The 21,118-nt window shown below is 33.9% G+C and overlaps 1 protein-coding gene across 2 annotated transcripts in view; it reads left to right on the forward strand.

Annotated features, from left to right (window-relative positions):
- Nucleotides 1–2,425: 2,425 nt before the first annotated feature.
- NR1H4 (nuclear receptor subfamily 1 group H member 4) overlaps nucleotides 2,426–21,118 on the forward strand; it is a 30,212-nt gene continuing 11,519 nt past the window's right edge. The window contains exons 1-9 of one of the 2 annotated variants that reach the window (XM_026702269.2): nucleotides 2,426–2,660; nucleotides 5,760–5,882; nucleotides 8,931–9,002; nucleotides 11,193–11,549; nucleotides 12,629–12,769; nucleotides 15,673–15,806; nucleotides 16,680–16,778; nucleotides 17,405–17,504; nucleotides 20,681–20,827. In XM_026702269.2, the coding sequence (XP_026558054.1) occupies nucleotides 5,798–5,882; nucleotides 8,931–9,002; nucleotides 11,193–11,549; nucleotides 12,629–12,769; nucleotides 15,673–15,806; nucleotides 16,680–16,778; nucleotides 17,405–17,504; nucleotides 20,681–20,827 (1,135 nt within the window). In that variant the 5' untranslated portion in view covers nucleotides 2,426–2,660; nucleotides 5,760–5,797. Of the gene's footprint in view, nucleotides 2,661–5,759; nucleotides 5,883–8,569; nucleotides 8,691–8,930; nucleotides 9,003–11,192; nucleotides 11,550–12,628; nucleotides 12,770–15,672; nucleotides 15,807–16,679; nucleotides 16,779–17,404; nucleotides 17,505–20,680; nucleotides 20,828–21,118 lie in introns of those variants that run through there. The other variant, XM_087934658.1, reaches the window with a different exon arrangement.

The following is a 21,118-nucleotide window of genomic DNA, read 5'->3' on the forward strand; positions in this document are numbered from 1 at the left end:
GGGGACTATATGCCATATGGTTTTTCTGTTTTTGTCATATGGTTGATTTTATGATTGTATATATTGTTTTATGGGTTGTAAGCCATCAAGAGTTGGTTTTAAAGTGAACAGCTACAGTATATATAAATGCTTCTAAATAAATAAATATGCAGCACTGGAAATACCATTGCAATCCCAATCACTAAAACCACTGTTCAGTTTTGTTTCATGATAAATTAAATGCAGTGATGGTAGAGTAATTTTGCCTTCATAATAGAACCAACGGTTTGAAGTTCCTTGTTTCTAGATCACTTTCATAACATGCCTTGAGTCTCCTTATAGACTGATGTAAAATAGTTTTTAAAAAGAAATTCTTAGTGTAACAACATCAAGCCATGAAACTAGCAAACACCTTTGCATCTTTGGGTGGATTTGCCAAGTGACAATATGTGAAAAAATGACTTTGAAAAAATGGGTTTATAAAATGAATAAATAGTAAAAAAAAAAAAAGGCACTTGGACTAGAATACTAGTACTAGAATACTCCAGACAAAATATTAGAATACACCGAATCAATAGACAATTTGAATAGTATTGAAATTAATTAAGAATCACAGAAAGAAACAAAGATAACATCACACAACTTTTAAAACTGGAAATAAACTATAGAAGAATATGTGATAGACAACAATAATAACAATGATAAAACACAGACTTAAACAGCTCCCTTCATAGGAGGCTTGAATATCTAGCCAATTACTGTAAGCAGCACAGTTTTTCCAAATCAGATTTCATTACTTGTTTTGTGATACAATATTTATTACTGGCAGGCTGTACAAAGGTTTCTTATTTTTAGGGGAGTTACGTAAAATCTTATGTAGCAGTGGGTGACAAAGGTTTTATTTATTTCACATTATTATCTGTTGACTTTAAAGGCCTAAGTACTGAAGAGATGAAGCAATAGTTAAGTCAATGATTAAATGGATAAAATAAGCATATACAGTAAATGTTTAAAAGAGATTTTATGTTACACTTATTTTTGAAAGTCGTAAATGATTTTATCCTTGAAAACCAAGCCAACATTCTACACAATATTTCCTTTCACGTTTTAACATGTGGAACATACTACCACTATCATATTTATTTCCTAATGATAATTCATAAATAATATATTAGATCGCAAACAAAATGTCTTGCAAATGTACATTTTGATTATGTGTACAGCATTGGGAGATGAGAAACTCATAGAAACTCTGAGAAGCAGCTGATATTAGATGTAATGACTAAGGAATGAAAGAGCGTAATGGGATCAGTAATTTATAATAGGCACATCTGAAATAAAATTGCAATTTATTTTAAAAGATAATACTATGTTAGGATTTGGGATTTATCTGATACTTAACAGACTAATTGCATTCATATGAAAAAAAAAATAGAATAGAGTGTAAGAGCAGACAACATTTAAAATTATAGAGAGTTGTTTCAAAATGGTAGGAATGATAGATGCCAAAATATATTTTAAAATGTTATTTTGATATATAATTTTGATTTCTTTGCATTCTATTCCAATCTATTCCATCTTATCAGTTTACATATGAGAAAGAAACAGGCATTACTGTTATCAAGCTAACTTTCCCCCTTTCCTATAGTTCTTATCTCCCCATATGCTAACAGGTGTGTGAGGGGGTATATGAATCCATGCATGGATTTCATTCATAAAATTATGAATTGTATAGATTTCTGTGGAAGTCGTTCTATTAAGGTCTGCTCTCAATATCAGTTTTTTTGAGATCTGAAGTAAAAAGGTACTACTTTGTTCATGTCTTGTTGACCTGGAATTTAATTGGCAACTATGTTTTGGAATAATCCATGTTTGGTTTGATTCAGCCATGTCCTTATGACGGTCTGATATCATAAGGACATGCTTTACATATTTCATACAGGAATAGTTTAGAGTTCTGCAAGAATGAATAAATGTACATAAACATTCACCAACTGGAGGTTAGGACACATTTATTAGGCTAAATCTTTCTTAATCTCAGTGCAAGATGAATGTGTACATTTTTTAGCTGTGGCCATGTGGATGGGAATTGTAGAAGTTTTAATTGGCATTTCTGGATGGCATTCATATTGGTGGTAAATCTTATGCTCAGATTATCACTGTGATGATAAATAACTTGTTTTCAAAATATTTAGGTTACAATTAAATAGTTGTTAAATAGACATAAACATAGCCACTCTATTTCTAGCACTTTTCTGCCTTTTTCAATACCTGGAATTCCACTAGGCCTTGATCTCATACACCTTTTGGTTGTCTCATTCAAAGAAGCATAAAGTGGCATTTGTTAACATACTTTTTAGTTACTGCCCAATAAGAATTTTCAACCAATCACGATAAGCAACATATCCTGTCCAGGAACTGCGCTATATCCAGTTTTATAAAGTTCCTGTATTTCAAGCCTGTTTAGATAGAACAGGAAAGAAAGTACTGTTAATGAGTAAACTTTGTCTATTGCAGAAATGAGTCAATGAAGAGTGGAGAAATCAGCTAAAGTGGTCATGTTTTCACTGAACAATCCTGCAAAAGTGAAAATCAAAACAAAAATGTTCCTGCTGAAAAATCATTAGGAGTTTCAATTGATGCAAAACAGCCAATTCTATGAACAAAGCAAGATATCAGATGTAAGTTGCTATTTACTAATGCTTGTAGTTTGGATAACTCATAATTTTGATTGTGTTGTCTTCATTCATTTTGTCTTATTGGAAGTTTTGACTAACACATGAATTAGTACAAGAATTTGCAATAAAGTGAAAAACAGGGCATTATTATTTGTGTGATAAAGAACTTCTTTTTTTAAAAAATTAGAATTTGCGTTAATCTGTGGGGATTAACAGCCAAAGCACTGTTTTTCCCATTGTCAAAATATATTGATGATTAATTAAATATTAAGTAATAATTACATAAACTTTCAAATTGGCTTTTGATCACTTTTTCATTAAATTTAGCAAGTGTCCTGATGAAATTTTATATTTATTTTATATTTCTACTGAAAATCCCAAAATGTGAAGTGTAATATGAAAGGAAAAAAAAAACAAAAAATTTATTGTTATGGATTCACAAGCATAGGATCTTGTGCGACTGACAATGCAAAATTATGTTTCAGTATTCTTTTCAGTATTAATTTTATTGACAAAAGTGGAATGAATTTTCTTTATTATAATAGCCACTTCCAATGTATAATAGCCATTTCCACCAACTAGAGTGGTTCTGATAATCCTTTTTGTTCCGCCAATATTTAAAACAAAATCTGAGAATTTGACATTAATATCACTAAGTACCTCATCATTACTGTTAATTATATGCTTTTATTTCTCTTTTGAGAGGAAATATAAAACTTGTCTTTACTTTCTTAGTATAAACATTTTTCATAGACTTTCTAGGCCGGCATTCATCTGATAATAATCACATAGTCCTGACACCTGGCAATGCTAGTATTTTGGTTGATAAAGGGACACATTTAACTTTTAAGAGAGTGCCATTCTTTATTCACTAGCTCTCATGGGTTTATCTTACTTTAGAATAAAATCAAAAAATATGGGCAACAGCACAACTCCATACATAAAGTAAAGTATCAGATAAAGTATCAGAACACAAATAAAGCCAGTGATTGTAATGCTCAGTACATCTAAGACAGTGAGTCACTTTACATACTGTAGTAGCCATTTTTTTACCTTTTCTAATAAATGCTTTAAGGCAAATGCTTAATTTATGAATATTTCTGTCCAAAGATAAAAATATGAATTAATTTGATTGCATACTCTAACAATATTGACTGACATTTCAATAAATTTCAGTGAACAAAACTGAAATATATGGATTGAATTCACACATTATATTAAGCCATAACGTAGCTTATCTGGCTTTGGTTCGGCATAATTTGTGAATCCAGCTAAGTGAGATTAATTTGATTAATAGTGATGAAACTCAGGATGCAATCTCAACTAATAAGAATTTGGCCTTACTTCTTAGGCAAAAGCCATAAAGATTCATACAAGGAAAATAATAGAAAGCTTGCACAGAGATAAATAGTTGTGCAAAGAAAGTTGGATTCTCTTATGTATTAACAGACAATTGTGTAATAATATAATTGTGTAAATTTTAATTTGATGATTTTAATATAAAATACTGCATGGCCAAAGTGGCATGTTGTAAATCATGTGTCTTCAGATTTGTGAGGTTTACATCTCCCAGATTTTTTTCTAAGATTGCAAAAGGTTTGGAATTGTAGTTCATATGCAGCTAGAGATGCAATATTGAAAAAAGCTTGAATATGGCAGTACTAATGTCTAGTGAAATGTTATGCTTATGTAGCAATGGCCAGTTGAATTTATTAGGCTCTCAAGTAAATATTCATAGAGTGTACTTGATCAAGAATCAATAAATATATATCTTGGAAATAATGAGTACTTCAAATTATTTTTATAATATTTGCTAATTTATTGTTTACCTTGCCTTTACAATGAGATAAAGGTAGTTCACATAATCAAAATGTATAAATATGATTGAATTGCTCTCTATAATACATAGACTGGAATAATACAATATTAATATAATATTAATAGATACATGATGCTGGAAATGTCAGATAAATATTATCAGAACAGAGCCTGTGAACCAGGGGTGGGATACGACAGGGTTAACTACCGGTTCGGGATTTACGACTTTCTCTGCACACTGTGAGCCGCGCACCTGTAAATCATCATCAGCACCCTGTGGTGCAGAGACCCAGCCTTTGAAACAGTATTCTTTTCCTCCTTTTTTAACTGCAGCTGTGCTTCATTCGGCAGCTGAAGTTTAAAAATCAGGAAATAAAGATCAGGTAAGAGCCTGGGTGGGCGGGTGAGCAAAAACATTAGTAGACATAGAACTGGTTCTATGTCTGCTGCTCTTGAGAGCTACCAGTTCTACAGAGGTAGACAGAACTGGTAGAAACCCACCCCTGCTGTGAACAGTATGTTAGATCATATCTCAGTTCAGACATTCTAATGTCCAATAGTTCCAGTAACTTTGTATTTTCCAATACTTTGATGTTTGACTGTGAGACACCTTAAATACAGTAGCCCATGGATGAAGGCTAATAAATGCAGTGAATAGATGAGTTTGTTCAAAGTGTGGAATATTTCCACCAAAATATGAATCTGTTTGAAGTATGTTATACCAGTATGGACTAAGCATCTGAGGAAGTAAGCAACAGCTCCTGAAAGGTTATTATGCTTAAATAAAATGTGTCAGAAAAGTGCTACCAAATTCCTAATTTTTTGGCCAGCATAGTCTAAAACAGCTCTCTTTCAACACTGCCCACAATAGCAGTAACTGAGAATGCCTTCATGGATAATGGCATATGGATTGTGGATGGAGAAAGACTTAATGAATATCTCACAGTAACGCTTTCCAGTATGAGTTTAGGCAGGTATATCCATTTTAAAAGTCTCTTAACTTGAAAACAATCACATTATAATATTACCACATGGAAGATGGTAAGGCTTGTTTTTGTTTGCTGTCAAATCCTAACCAAGGTTCTAAGAATTATTAAGACAGACTTATTTGATAAAGTTAACATCTGATAAATTTAATATTTGTAGATATGCTTTAAGTATTGTTCCAAGGGCTCCAGTCACAATTGCTATAACAATAAATTTATTTTTCCATAAGCATTCAACTTTGATCAGCAAGTCCCAGTATTTTGTATTTTTTTTTACTAATAATATTATTTTTATTAGGTTTCATCGCTATTTGAAAATCTTCCATTAAAGATTCTATGGCATCGGAGATGAACTTGATCAACCATCCCCAGCTACCTTCAGCAGATGGATTTTCTCTTTCTGAAGGTCCTAATTTATTTGGTAAATCAGAACTTACATTGATAGAAATACAATATTTATAATGAAAGAACGCTAACAGAGAGTCTGGTCCAGTGGTTAAGGCACCAGCCTAGAAAGCAAGAGACAGTCAATCTAGTCCCATCTTACTCATGAAAGACAACTGGGTGACCTTGGGCCAGTCACACTCTCTCAGCCCAATCTACCTCCCAGGGTTGTTGTTGTTCTGAGGAAAATAGGAGGAAGGAGGCATGTTGGATATATTCACCACCTTGAGTTATCTGTAAAAAATAATAATGGTGGGATATAAATAAATAAATTTCTCTTAACCAATTGACTATTTTTAGAAATGCCCCCAGTTAGTTTTTGTCAATGCTATAAAATGAATCAATAATAACTCAGTAAATAAATAAATAAAATGAAAGAAAATAAGGCAATTCAGTGGTAAAGAGTCCCCTCGCACATACGTGCTAGTCATTTCCAGCTCTAGGGGGTGGTGCTCATCTCCGTTACAAAGCCAAAGAGCCAATGCTGTCCGAAGTCATCTCCGTGATCATGTGGCCTCATGACTAAATGCTGAAGATGCATAGAACACTATTACCTTCCCACCAAAGCGGTCCCTATTTTTCTACTTGCATTTTTACATGCTTTTGAACTGCTAGGTTGGCAGAAGCTGGGACAAATAACAAGAGATCACTCCATTACGTAGTGCTAGGGATTCAAACCTCTGAACTGCCAAACTTTCTGATCAACAAGCTCAGCTTCTTAGTCACTGAGCCACCACGTCATGCAATAGGTGAACTCATATACTGTATGTCAAACTCACGGCCCACGAGCTGGATGCATTACACGCTGGCCACCCCATCCCCGATTTAGCGAAGGGGAAAAGAGTCATGGTACATCACATGAGGACGTGACACCCCTGCTGTATAGAAAAAGATCCCAGTTTGTGTCCTTCACTACAAAGTTCCTGTCTGAAATCCTGGATAGTAAGTATCAATCAGGCTTTGTTCAGTATAAAAAAGATTACAGTCTAATTACTGAACATTCAAGAATTCAGACTCCTCAGCTGTTTAACCATTTATGGTTCTTGGTTCTCTTTGAGCTTGGTGGTTTTCTTGGAAATATTTTGTTAATGTTACCTAATTTGGCAATGAAACATCCGAAGGAAAACCACTAAGCTCAGCGAGTACCAAGGACCCCACTTATGTTTAACCCTGAATTTAACCTTGAGACACAAGTATTCTCTTCAATCAATTCTGTGCTTCAACCAATTTTATTTCTTGACCCTGTCAAAATATCTTTCCCCATCATTCAGCAACATTTACATTTAGTCAAAGTATATATCATGTGAGAAATTAACAAATTCTTGTGTAGGTTTTCTTTTCGTTTGTTTGAAAATATAGTTATAGATGAAAGAATGTGGTGATCTTGTCGATGGAGAAGATGGGAAGGGATGTTAACTGTTTTTCCTTTGCGATTCTTCTGCATTCTTTCATTGTTTGTATTATTTCTTCTCTCTGCCTCTTCCCCTCAGCTGTTTATCTTTCCATCTTCCTCATTCTTCCCTTAATCTGTCTGTCACAGCTTCTGTTTTCAGCTGTCAGCATATAAGGGCATCCCATCAACTTAGCCAAAAGATAAGAATAGATGGGTTTTGCAAGCAATGAGCAGGTGGCATCAGGTTTTAGAATAGAAAATATTTTCTAAGAGTGTATAAAATACAATCTATTAAAATAGTTTGAGTAAATAGTGTTTTTTTTTTCATATATTACATTGTTAACATTATTTGGACATATATCTTCAACAAATCAGCTATATAGTAAAGTAATAATCTTTATTTTTGCCATGGTGATCAGTAACTCCTCAGTATTCCTCACCATGTTTTTCTGAATGCTGATTATTTTTGGTAGGAGTTAAATTCTCCCTCACCTTTTGTCAGTGGCAGGCAGCTAACATGGTATATTCCCACATGGCAGCCGATCACTCATCTTGGATTCAGAACCATTGGCCAGTGAGATGAGAGGAGCCCAGCTGGTAGCAAGACTGTGTTGCACAAAAAGCTGATTGGAACATATTGATGGCCAGCAACAGCATAAAGCATTTGGCCAACTGGAGACGTGATGAAAAGCTCCCAACCCTCCTCCAGAATTCCCTTCCTTATAAATTATATTTTTAATACAGAGGTGATTCTCCCAATAGACCTCTTATCTTGAGGGGAGGGGGAAGAATAACATGTGTTTCCCCATGAGGCAAAGAGCACTCCTTCTCTAGAAACAACTCTGGCAAATCCAAGAGGAAAACATAATTTGATATCAAGCAGTCGACCTATTTACAACCCTGTCATATCGACTTGCTGGCTGTTACAATGAGGCATCTTGATGAAGCGGTTCATTTCCCACAGCAGTTTTAGTAATGGTTTCAGTTGTCTTAGCTTTAGGGATAGAATAAGTTTTATATTAATTTCTTTTCATTGTGATTATAACATATTGCTTGATTGGCTTACTTTATCAAGCAGTATTTTTATAATTCATTAGAAAAACAAGAAATAATACATAAGAAATAATACAGCAGGCAAGCCTATAGTTATGAATGCAATTTTTCTAAATTTCACCAAATTGGGCTTGTAGTAGCTATTTTTTCAACTTATTTCTCATGATAAAGTTAATCAGTAAACTGTGTAACCTCTGCCCTACTGTTTCCTTGGCTGGTCTCAAAGGAAGTTTTACTTAGAGGTTTGGGAGTTAAGAAAGCAGAAGAAAAACCATATTATAAAGTTTTAAAAAATTCAGGAACTCTGCTTAAATTGTCAAACTGGTGTGCTCTTAAAAGGTAAGATATCATGCCAATTTACTCATTTGCTATTCTTAATACTAAATAAGATCATTTTATAGCATTTATAATGAAACCATGCCTAGACTCTGATGTTTATAACCTAAGACATCTAAATACGATTATTTCTTTTTGTATGTATAACTAATTCAGCTTGGAACTACCTAGTGAGCTTTCTTACTCTATACAATAATTTCTAATATGGTGATTTTGGTTGTTCTTATTTTTGATTTGTGGTAGACCAATCTTCTCCTTCCTGGTATCCTCCAGATGTATTAGACTACAGCTGTCATCTTACCCCAATCAGCATAGGTAGGTTGAAAATACTCTAAAACATGTAAAGTAATTGGTTTGGGAAATTGAAATATAATATTAAGACTCAAGTATATTAATTTCTGATAATTTGATATCACAACATTACAGTTGTGAATAATATTGTGATTAATAAGGAAAAGGTTTCCCCTATCCAGTCATGTCTGACTCTAGGGGGTGGTGCTCATCTCTGTTTCTTAGCCAAGGGAGTCAGCATTATCTGAAGACACTTCTATGGTCATATGGCCAGCATGACTATACACTGAGACATACAGAATGCTGTTACCTTCCCACCTAAGTGGTACCTATTATGCATGCTTTTGAACTGCTATGTGGGTAGGAGCTGGGGCAAATAATGAGAGCTCACCCAGTTGCACAGCACTTGGATCTTCAACCTGGCCACAACCCCAAATGGTGATTAATATTATTATCATTATTGCAATGGTTATTTGATTTAAAAAGGATAACCAAGATCATATAATAACTAGGTAAAACTTGTATTTGTTACACAATCTTCTTTAATGAATTAATACGTTAGGAGCATTTAATGGTTCTTTAGAAATCAGTCAATCTTTCTTTTGCAGTCCATAGCTTACACTGAAAAGTGTTCTTTATGTACGCCAATGATGTAACAAAGATTTAAAGTTTTAAATATGACCAAGATCAGATCAGAAATAATCTGATTTGATATTGCTTGAAGAAATTTGCATAATTAACTATTGAAATGTTTTATTTCGCAAAGCTACTAGTTTCAATGGCTTTTTAACGTATCAGATAAATTTAAGGAAGACAGAGATAGAATGTGAATTATTTAGTAAAAACAGAATATTACAGCTTTCATTGAAAAGAAAAATAACTGTAAGAAAGCAGTGATTTCAGATTTTCAGCACTGTACTTTTAAAATGGTTTCTATAAATATTTATACTGAAAACTGAATACAGCAACTGTTTTTGCACTGAGTCCACTAGAAACATTTAATCATAATTTCAAACTCATTGACTCTGTTCACACAATACAAGCCAACCACATTGGAATCTAGCAGTATTTATATGTGATTTTTATCAGCAAATGTACGCACACAGTCTTAGCAACTGACAGTTCAATATTTAGAATCATATGAACACACAACCATTTTTATTTCACTATGTAAATATATTTGGGGTAGGAGTGGGAGGGACAGGGAAAGAGAGAAGCTTTTCTTTGGAAAGCTAAGTAGTTTCTCACCTAGGCAGGAGAGGAGAAAAAGAACAGTCTCCATCACATCTTTCCCTTCTACTTTTAAAGAGTGCCTTCTATATGGAAAAGCAGGCCTCTGAATCCTGAGGAAAAGTTTCATATGCGGTATAGAAGTTGTTCCACAGTCCCTACCACAGCCCTACAATCCACCACTAATTTGCATATGTGTTGTATATGTGTTGTCCCCTCATGCGGCATATACAACTTCTTCCTACATAAAGTTTATACACACACAGACACCCAACCAAATCTAAAAAGAATGAGCATGTTAAGGGGATCCAGAAAAGTTAATGAGAAAAAAAGAAACACAATATATTTTTTTAAAATGTATGTTGTAGATCCAATACTGTAAAACAGTGGCCCTAACCTTTTGGGCACTAGGGACTGGTTCTGTGGAGAGAGGTTCTTCCACGGACCAGGTGGGGCATAGTTTCATGTGCTGCCTGCATCCGTGGATGGGACTTTGCTTGTTTGCGTGGTCTGGTTTCTGGCATGCTGCAGCCCAGTGTCAGTCCATGGACTGGAGGTTGGGGACCCCTGCTGTAAAATCTCAGTTTAATAGACCACTCAGGGGAGAGTATCTACTAATGTGAAATGTCTATTAAATTCATATCTGTCATTTTCATCAATATCCATAATCTGTATGTAATTGACAAAACCACTGCCATATTCAGTAAAAACTCAGTATAAAGGGCAACATCCTTATTTAATCTATAAAATCAGGGAGCTGTCTAAATGAAGTATGCATCCACTTCATATCACAAATTTGTTAATCCAAGGTCTCACTATAATTAGACCCACCCAAGCACACTGAGCCATTTCAGCTCAGGATAATTGAACATTAATATACACTGCAAGGATGTACAAGAAGAAAAAAATGACAATGATTATTTTGAATGAAAATAACTGTTCCTGGAAGATTGACTTAGAAATATATCTTGTGTTCTTATTGAGGTATACATCCGGATCCAATGATTTCTGCAGTGAAAGATACCGATGTGTCATCCTACTCACAGTACAACACTATGCATTTTTGCCCAATGCAACCTCCAATCACATTACCACCTTATTATTCAAGTGTTAGTCTTTATCCTCCACAATCTGAAGAATGGCATTCCCCTGCAATGTATGAACTTGGAAAAATGCCCTCTAATAACTTACAAACCAAGGAGACAGATCTGGTAGACATTCCTCTAGCCAAGAAATCTCGAGTGGGTCTACTCTCTGGAAGAACAAAAGAGCTGTGTGTTGTCTGTGGTGACAAGGCCTCTGGGTACCATTATAACGCCCTGACTTGTGAAGGCTGCAAAGGTAGGAAACGTTTTTAAAAATAGAGCAAACTATTTATATAGAATTCATCTACTTATCTAAAGGTAGAGTCATTGTTCAGATCTTCTCAACCTTGGCAAGTTTAAGACCCCTCTCCCCGAATTCTGGGAACTGATGTCTACATACCTTAAAGTTTCCAAGGTTGGGAAATACTGTTTAGATAATAAATGTCTGTCAGTAGTATTACCATAATAAGGTTGTGTGATTACAGATAGGTCAACAGATGGAACTATGTGACAAGATCATTCACTGTTTAACAAGAGGTTCAGAAGTAGGTTTGCTTCACTATCAAGTCAGGAGGGCACAAAGCTCCAGGGCAGGTGTTTTGATCTTATAATTCCATTCTAGTGCATTTATCTTGCTAGCACTAGAAAATTTCCTTACCTGGAATAGCTTTTGTATTTAATATCATGCAATAATCTGGTACAACTGTCTACTCCATATGTCATACAAGTGAAAGATGGAGAGATGTGTGCTCCATATATCACATTATTCTATGCCTATAGAGAGAGTGTGCACTGGGAAGCTGAGCTTCCAGTTTCTGGTGCTCCCACGCACATATGCCATGGAGCCGCTCTTCCTGTTTCTGGCATGGGTGCACAAGCTCCCATTTCAGCACTCAGTGCAGAAAAGGTTCACCACCACTGCCCTAAGCCAAGGCCAACAAATTTACATTGCAATGAAATACAACATGCAATGCAGTACAACATATAAGCCAAACTGGTTCAAATAGCATGATAAACCACCATGACTTAGATGCAGTATAGTGTATGTATTTCAGCCTATGCAGTTGGTAAACGATGGCTTATAGGTTAACAAAATATGTAAAGTTGACTGTAACTTAGTATGACATATGAACCCACTTAGATGATAACAGAATATGCAATATTTGAGAACTAACCGATTATACTCAAGTTAGAAATTCAGCCTAGATAAAAATTTTACTGTGATCTATAAAACACATTTGTGCAACTAGAAGCATCTTAAGTTAGTGGTATTCATATAGTAATCATTTTAGTATTGGTTTTAAATCTGAAATATTGTTTTGCATATATCATCAGGTTTCTTCAGAAGGAGTATCACTAAAAATGCTGAATACAAGTGTAAAAATGGAGGAAACTGTGAGATGGACATGTATATGAGGAGAAAGTGTCAGAAGTGCCGTCTACAAAAGTGCAAAGCAGTAGGAATGCTGGCAGAATGTATGTACACAGCTATTTTCATTTTTTAAATATAATATAGGGGCTATAGATGGTTAGGAAAAGATAATATGATCTTTTAATTCATCTGTTTAGGGAAAAAAATGAAGATCAGATTCACTGTTCGTATTCTACTTAACTAACATTAGACTTATAATTGTATTTTTAAATTTTACTTTCTTAGCATGTGTTGTGTTTTGTAAACATGCAAGGATAGAATTCAAGCTGTTGGGTCTTTCCTACTGATAGCTTCAGCTATTTTAGCATAATTGCAGGATCAAACCAGTTTAAGCTCACACCGGAAATTAATCTACTCTGAATTTTTAATATGCCTCTCCAATCTGATCCCACAAGATGTTATATCAACTCTCATGCTTTGCAGAAAACAATAGACTGTATTAGCATTTCAGAATTAATGAAAAAAATATACTATAATTGATCCCATTATGCTGTCAGTTTAAAAGCAAAGATCTTGTTATATGCCTTCTCTGCCCTTGGTGCTCAAGCAGGCAAACAAATGAGGCTGCCACAGTAGTCAGACCCCTCAATGAATTTGTAAGCTTGCCATAAAAATAAGCTTTCTTAAAAATAAAGTCAGGTTGTTCCAAGAGAAAGAAGGAATGTGTGTATCTTCAGTACTAATTTTGTATCTGATAAATAAAATTAAACAGGAAAAAATAGGGCAATGTAACTAATGCTGCCCAAGGAAATGGAAACTTTCAAACCAGCTGGCCATTTTCTCAGACAGTCTTGAGTGAAGCAAAGGCCAGCAATAAGGCAGTGTGACTTAAATCTCCCTCTGAAATGGAAACTTGTACTTTGTTACTATGAGAGTCATATAACTCATAATTTAAACATAAGTAGATTCTTGTAAAGTACAGGAATGAGAACATCATGCAAGTTGTAACTACCTCTGAATAAGGAGTGGTGCTGTTCATTTTTAATTTAAAAATAACCTTCAAGGTTTGCTGGATAGTTAAACTTGTAACTTTTTTGTAAATTGACTTTAAGCAAAGTGATCTCTTTGAAATTAACATTGCCTTGGACTTTGAGCCTTTACTCATAAGACAGTACTGCAATTATTCCTGTAAAATGTTGCTATACTGCAGAAAAGGTGGGCAATCTTGCGGTTTTTATTACTTTATTTGTGCATTCCTGAATCATCATGATCTAGTGATTACACAAGTTTTTGTGCAGTTAGAGATACGTTTCTAGCTCAGAAGTAGAAAGTGATCCTCACTCAAATCGGGTTCATGCTGTGTTGGAAAGACAAGCTTGTCATTGGAAATAATTCTGAGATTTTATTACATAGTTTAGAAGGATATATGACTGTTCTTGTAATACAATAAAACAAATAAAACAATACAGTAAAAATAGGGGGGAAATCTAATACAATAGAGCCATTTGTCAGATATTTGCTGTTCTGTTCAGTACTGTTATTTAGAACAAGAGACATCCACCTGAATATGTGAAATAAACTATCTGGCCCTGGTATATGTATACCATGTGTTTTTTGGTTCATGGATATGTGGAAAAGTCTTTTTCCTCTAGCATATGAAGCAACTGTCACTCTTTGATAGCATTCATAATGTGATTTACATTAAACACATCTGGAGAATGCCAGTTTGCTGAGGGCCCAGTGCTGAAACAATCAAAGTCAGCACTAAGTCTAGTGTCTATGTTGTGGTTCTAAATGCGATTTTAATCTTTAGAGATATTATGTGGAATTGTTATTTTAATCCCTTAAATTTCCTTTTCTTTCAGTAATAGAGGAAGTTTGATTTCTATGTTGCATGATTTTACAATATACAGGATATTAAAACTATTCATTGCTGAATTAAGCATTTTCATAGATATCTTCCTCAACAATATTTAGTCTCTTTTATTCATTGTCCCAAGTGAAAAAATGTATATGTATACACACACACAAAAGTATTCCATTTGTTATGGTTGCTATAGCCCTGCATCATCATTTCTGTATTCTTGGACAGCAGTATTTTATCTTCTTAAACTAATATAGTAAGATTGAATTTTTAATATTCTGAATAGAGAAGTTGGCTATATTCCTTTGAACAATTGCATGGGAGGAATGACATAGATCCAGCTTTGGCAATAACTTTACAAATATATTTTCACCACCATGTTTCAAGTATTAATAGACAAAACAGATAATTTTCTGAAATAATGTCAGTAAGTGAATATCTCCTCAATTTTACTGAGAATGTATTTTTGGAATTGTCTAAGTTTTAATATAATATGTAGAACAGGCTGTCAAACTGGTGGCCCCCTGGCCAGATACATCATACACAGGCCACGCCCCCCCAGCTCCACAAAGGCAAAAAGCATCGCAATACATCATGATCCGGGCCATGACATGATCGAGTTTGACACCCATGATCAGTGGTGGCATTCAAATATTTTTTACTACCAGTTCTATGGGCGTGGCTTGGGGGACTGACAAGGGAAGGATACTGTAAAATCTCTAGTCAGAGGTGGTATTTGCCGGTTCTCTGAACTACTCAAAATTTCTGCTACTGATTATCCAGAACAGGTCAGAACCTGTTGAATACCACCTCTGCCTGTGATGTAGAGTGATAGAAAGGATCATCCAGCAGCGTTTGGAGACATATGATCCTAGTTGCTAAACCAACTTTGTCTAGAAATGGATGTAGTTGCACCCACCCCTGGACAATTTTACCTGAACATATGAATTAATTAAAAAAAAAATGTTATAGGAGATTGTAATTGCACATGAGCCTTTATTTGTTACTTTGGGGATTACCAACATAAGTGTCGTTTACCAACTGATAAATTGTCAAATTACCAACTGATTTGATAAATTGTCAGATTATCAACTGGTAAGTGTCAGTTGTACAAATTATACGCATTCGCTTTCTAACATTCAGGTTTGTTAACTGAAATCCAATGCAAGTCAAAACGACTGAGAAAAAATACATCCAAGTCCCCAGAGAAAGCTATTAGTGAGGATCTCGAGAGACCTGACCTGAAGGAAGTGTCATCTACAACTAAATTCTATAAGGTAATAAAATTACTGTAGCATTTCATCAATCCTATAGTTTGATACATCTAGTAAGTATAGAAAACTGAATAACAATTCTGACAAGCAAATTTCTATCTTATAGAAAGGTGATCTTTTAAAAATACAAATAAGTAAGTCTTCTGTTTAATTCTACAGCAGTGTTTCTCAATCTTGGTCCACAGACCACTGGGGGCTATGATTTCACCACAGGGGGGTCTACGAAAGCTTAAAGAAATCTTATGATTTAAATCTTAAGTCTTGGGGGTCTATGGCCATAGTCCATAAGGTGGGTGACCTTGAACCAGTCATTCTCTCTCAGCCCCAGAAAGCAGGCAATGCCAAACCACTTCTGAAATCGTGCCAAGAAAATTGCAAAGACTAGTCCAGACAATTATCAGGACTCTAAGGGTACCAGAAAGAAAGAAAGAAAGAAAGAAAGAAAGAAAGAAAGAAAGAAAGAAAGAAAGAAAGAAAGAAAGAAAGAAAGAAAGAAAGAAAGAAAGAAAGAAAGAAAGAAAGACACCCCACAGCACGAACATGGCCCCTCCTCCCTGTGCAGTTTGGCTGGGACTCCAACCTCTTTTCACTTAACAACCTGCATGGTCCTGGGAACTGCAATGGCAACAGAGACTGCTGGGATTGCTATTGCTAAATAACACAGTCATGTTCTGTTGCATTTTATGACTGTATCGTTTAGTGATGGAAATTCTAGTTCCAATTGGTGTAAGAGGACTGAGGACTATCTATAATGCAAAAGTAAATGATTCCATTGTATTATTGAAATCGGGAAAGATGCTCAAAGGTGTGTAGTTAAATCTAAATATGAAGTAGAAAATCATGCTCAGTTACGGTTTAATTTTTTTGCCAGTATAGGAGAAAGTAAAATTAAGCCCAGAACAACAGAATCTTCTTCGTTATATAATGGATTCCTATAATAAACAGCGGATTCCTCCTGAAGTTACCAAAAAACTTGTAAGTATACATGCTTTCTCTCTCATAGAATGATTAACTGATCAATATTTTGGGCTTAAAGTAGTGTGATAAAGTATCAATAAACAGTAGGGGTTTTAGTGGCTATTTTGACATCTCTGTACCATATTGGCTACAAAATTTAATGGGCCATTAGGTGGCAACAAAGTTTAAAAAGAAAAAAACCTTTTAACTTGTCATTATTTGGGCATCCTCTGAATTTTTGCAGTCTAGCTGAAGTACTGCTGTTTATATGTAGTCTGGTCCAGCATGAAGTGAAGGCATAGAATTTGGATACAGATCTCTTAACAAGCAGAACAGAAAGTTTTTAATCTATTGTACAAAAAGTTGAAAGGTGCAACGTCCTCTATTTTCCATCTACAGTGTGTAAGATTATGACACTTTTAAACTGCTATACTGTCTCTATCTGTTTCATTTTCTCTTATTGTCTAAAATAATCATTTTTCTGTAACATTTCAATAATCAACATTCTGTAACATTTAATAATTTTCAACTATTTTATATTTAACCCTATACATTTCAGATAATTGTTAAAGAAAAATTAATAACTCATTCCTATTTTTTTTATCATTAGTTATAATTAATGATTATTTTGTTTTGATTATCAGTTACAAGAGGACTTCAGTGCAGAAGAAAATTTTCTTGTTTTAACAGAAATGGCCACTAGCCATGTTAAAATGCTTGTGGAGTTCACTAAAAGGTTACCAGGTAATGAGATGTTGAATAAGTTTGGTCAAATTCTATTTTTAGTCAGAGATATTTTTTTATTTTATATTGCTTTAATCCTTCTAATCTAATTAATACTCAAGACACCTAATAAAATAGTTTAAAAATAAAAAATAGAAAGTAAAAGGCAACAATAATATTAATAACTTTTAAAATTAAATAACTGATGAAAGTTGTTTTATAGATTTTATAAATACTGAGGGGGAACATAAACTTCAGGATGACAACCATCTTAAATTCAATGCTTCTGCTTAATAGATTGTGGAATTGTATATCATATAATTGATCGTACTAGTATCTCTTTCACTCCAGAACATTCATTCCCTTTTAGAATCACCTTTGACCAATCTCTTTAGAAAACAGAAATCAATTATGTCGGCCTCCACCCTCCATAATTCATGACCTTAGCCTTTGACCTACAAGATCTGTTGCATAGCAAATTGTTCAGCAGGTAACATAAGTTATTATAGCAATGAGAGCAAAGGGTTTCATTTTAGACCCCAATCTATTGCAAGCTTAAACCCTCTACAAAATCTGAGCTATTAACGGTCAAGGAAAGTTAAGGTGGGCTGGACTTATCTCTTTTGTCAGCACACAGGAACTCATGACTGCATTTGATATCTCCCTGGGGCTCAACCTGGTCATCTCCTACACATATACAGTTCTTCATACAGCCCTCTCATTAGAAAGAGTCTGTGGGTACTAATTTTGCAACAGAGAAAATATTCACATAGTTTCTCCTTCCGATCATATAAAACAGTGCATTTTCTTCTATGATGTCTTGTCATCTAAAAGCATTAGAAGAAAATATGCAAAAGTGGATTTCTGGGGAAGAACTGGTGAACGAAAGTGGAGCCAACAACTGCTTTGGAGTGAAGAGCTGGCAAATAGGCCAGCTCTTTGATACATCCTCTACAAATAAAGAGAGGACTTGGAATTGCATATAAATGCTCCATAATTGGTCTTTGCGAGATCACAGTATGGGGTTTTCGGGTGGATTTAAAACTTTAGGACTCAAGGAAACAGTAGCCATCTTAATCAAACTGCAGTTGGTGCCTTATAAGGGAACTGCATTTGCATATTTACTTTTATAATCATTCTCGGAAATTGCTGTTAATTGCTTTTTAGCTATTAGGAACTTTTGGATCAACAGGTGTTGTGGCATATTCCTCCAATTCTTAGTGAAATAAGTTTTAAATACAAGACTAAGCCCTTAAAAATTAGAGGGAGACAATAAACAGCAAAAGAGTGATTAAACCTTTGCTTTTAGAAAATTACAAATGGTCCAGATAAATTTGAAATATATTTTTGGAATTAATTATAAGAATTCTTACCATAGGAAAGTGTCTTGAATTCATCTTTTTTTTAAAGGACTTTAAAAATTGGATACTAGAGACAATTAGAAGAAACCACATAGTGAGATTGTCTTTAAAAAAATATTATGGAAGAGGAACCAATTTTATTTGACAATAGTGAGACTGACTTGAAAGTGAATTTAAATATGACAGGCTACAAGAATGATGTAGAAGAAGATATTGCACTGGACATACAGAAGGCTGATAGCCTAATAATTAAAAGGGACATGCAAATAACGAACCAAGAGAATGACTTGGATAATTTTCATAGATTGGATTTATAAAGGGTTCTTGATTTAAGAATTTTATGAAAAAGGAAAAAGAAAAAAATGAAAAGAAATCAAGTTCTGGAATTATTTGAAGGGATTAAAGATAAATATTGTTAGAAGTAAAAAAGAAAGAATATAAATATAGTTTATTTGATCAAGGTTAAAATAAATATATTCTTATCTCTTGTAACCCTTAATGGATTTTTAAGGACATTTGGATTGAAATGACATAGCTTTAAGGATTTATTTATAGATAAAAGATGAGATATGAAAAAAGGTAGGATTTGTTGTATCTTAACAGAGGATGATAAATTATTAAAATTGTCTATAGTTTTGATGAAGAGGGAAGTCATATATTTCTTTATTATATTCTTATTCTTTCATTTTTCAGAAAGTGTCCGTACTTTCTATTTTTTCTTTTTCTTTTTTTACTTTTTTAGTTTGTATTGTTGCAATGGTAATTTTAATACAATTACTATTTTAAAAAAGAATATAGGCAACATTTACCTATGGAAACAATTAACAGTAGATGTTGTAAAAAGTGATCAATAAATGTAGTGCTGTGCTGTTCTAAATTATTAATAAGTCAGACCATATCAGGTTACAGATATTTAGCTGAAATATCAGTTTTAACTCTAGTTAGACCAAGTCTCGGTAAGGGCAGATATTATAAATTAAATGTTTGTTTGATTTCATAATATTTTCAGGGCAATGAAAATTAACATGGCTCTAAGGAAGCTGACTTGGGGATTGGTGGAGACGTATTCCATTCACCTCGATAGACCAAGCCTCCACCACAGCTAACCCAGATCTCTTCTATATCAGTTTATGACTAGTTGGTGTGGGGCTAGGAAAATAAATGCATATAAACTAGAACACTTTTACCCAATTATCTCTGTGCTTTTATAAAGAGAACACAGAGTGTAGTTGTTATAATTAGAAAGCAGAACTGATTCAAATATTGCCAGTGTTAATAATTTGCCTTTAAAATGATGTTTGGAGATCTTTATTTGAAAACTTAAACTGAAATGAGTGCTGCCTAAATTTGATAAATAAAAATCCTTCCTACTACATGATACCTTATTTTTAGGTAATATTATATAAAGTTCTTTTACATAGTCTCTTTTCATTAAGCTAATTGGAACAAAGGAAAAGCAAGAACAAAAAATGAATTAAAGAGTTGGAAATGATCCAGTTAAATACTGTAAATTGATACCATATCAGCTCTTTTCTAACCCACAAACAGGAAGTTAATTGGTAATATGCTAATTAGGTTGAGAATAATCACCTTGTGAACTTAAATTAGATTAAGAGAATGTGTACATATGAAAATAAAACTAGATGAATTCTTGTTTGGTGGCTTGGGAACCAAAACAAACACACCCTTCAAATATGTCTTTATAATTAAGTAGCTTCTTTTTTGTGCTGAGAAAGGAGATTTATCTATGTATTTTAGTTATCCTAGAGGGTAACTTTGTCACCCTAACAACCATATTTCTGACTGCTAGTTTTATGTTCTCACGTTTTATTTCAGGTTTTCAAATCCTGGATCATGAAGATCAAATTGCTTTGCTGAAAGGTTCAGCAGTAGAAGCTATGTTCCTTAGATCAGCTGAAATCTTTAATAGGAAACTTCCTAGAGGACATGCTGATCTTTTAGAAGAAAGAATTCGCAACAGTGGTAGGTGTCCTTAATTAACAGCAAATGGAGACTCACTGTTCTTTGAAAAGTTTAGCAAAAAAAAACATTTGTGAATGTTAAATTTCTCAAGCATTCAGTATGAATCAGCCTGAAGTTCAAGACTATCAAGGAATTATAATTGAATTATAAAAATATGAATACTGAAAATAAATTTGTTCTATTATCATCAGCCATATTTGGGATGTGGAAAAACTCAGATAATGATATGTCATTTCTATCTCATTAAGTTCAGTAAAATAATCTCACCCATCCAAATGCATGGCATTTCTA

The sequence above is a fragment of the Pseudonaja textilis genome, chromosome 5, assembly GCF_049901715.1.
Source record: "Pseudonaja textilis isolate UNSWEBS1 chromosome 5, rPseTex1.2, whole genome shotgun sequence".
Lineage (NCBI taxonomy): Eukaryota > Metazoa > Chordata > Lepidosauria > Squamata > Elapidae > Pseudonaja > Pseudonaja textilis.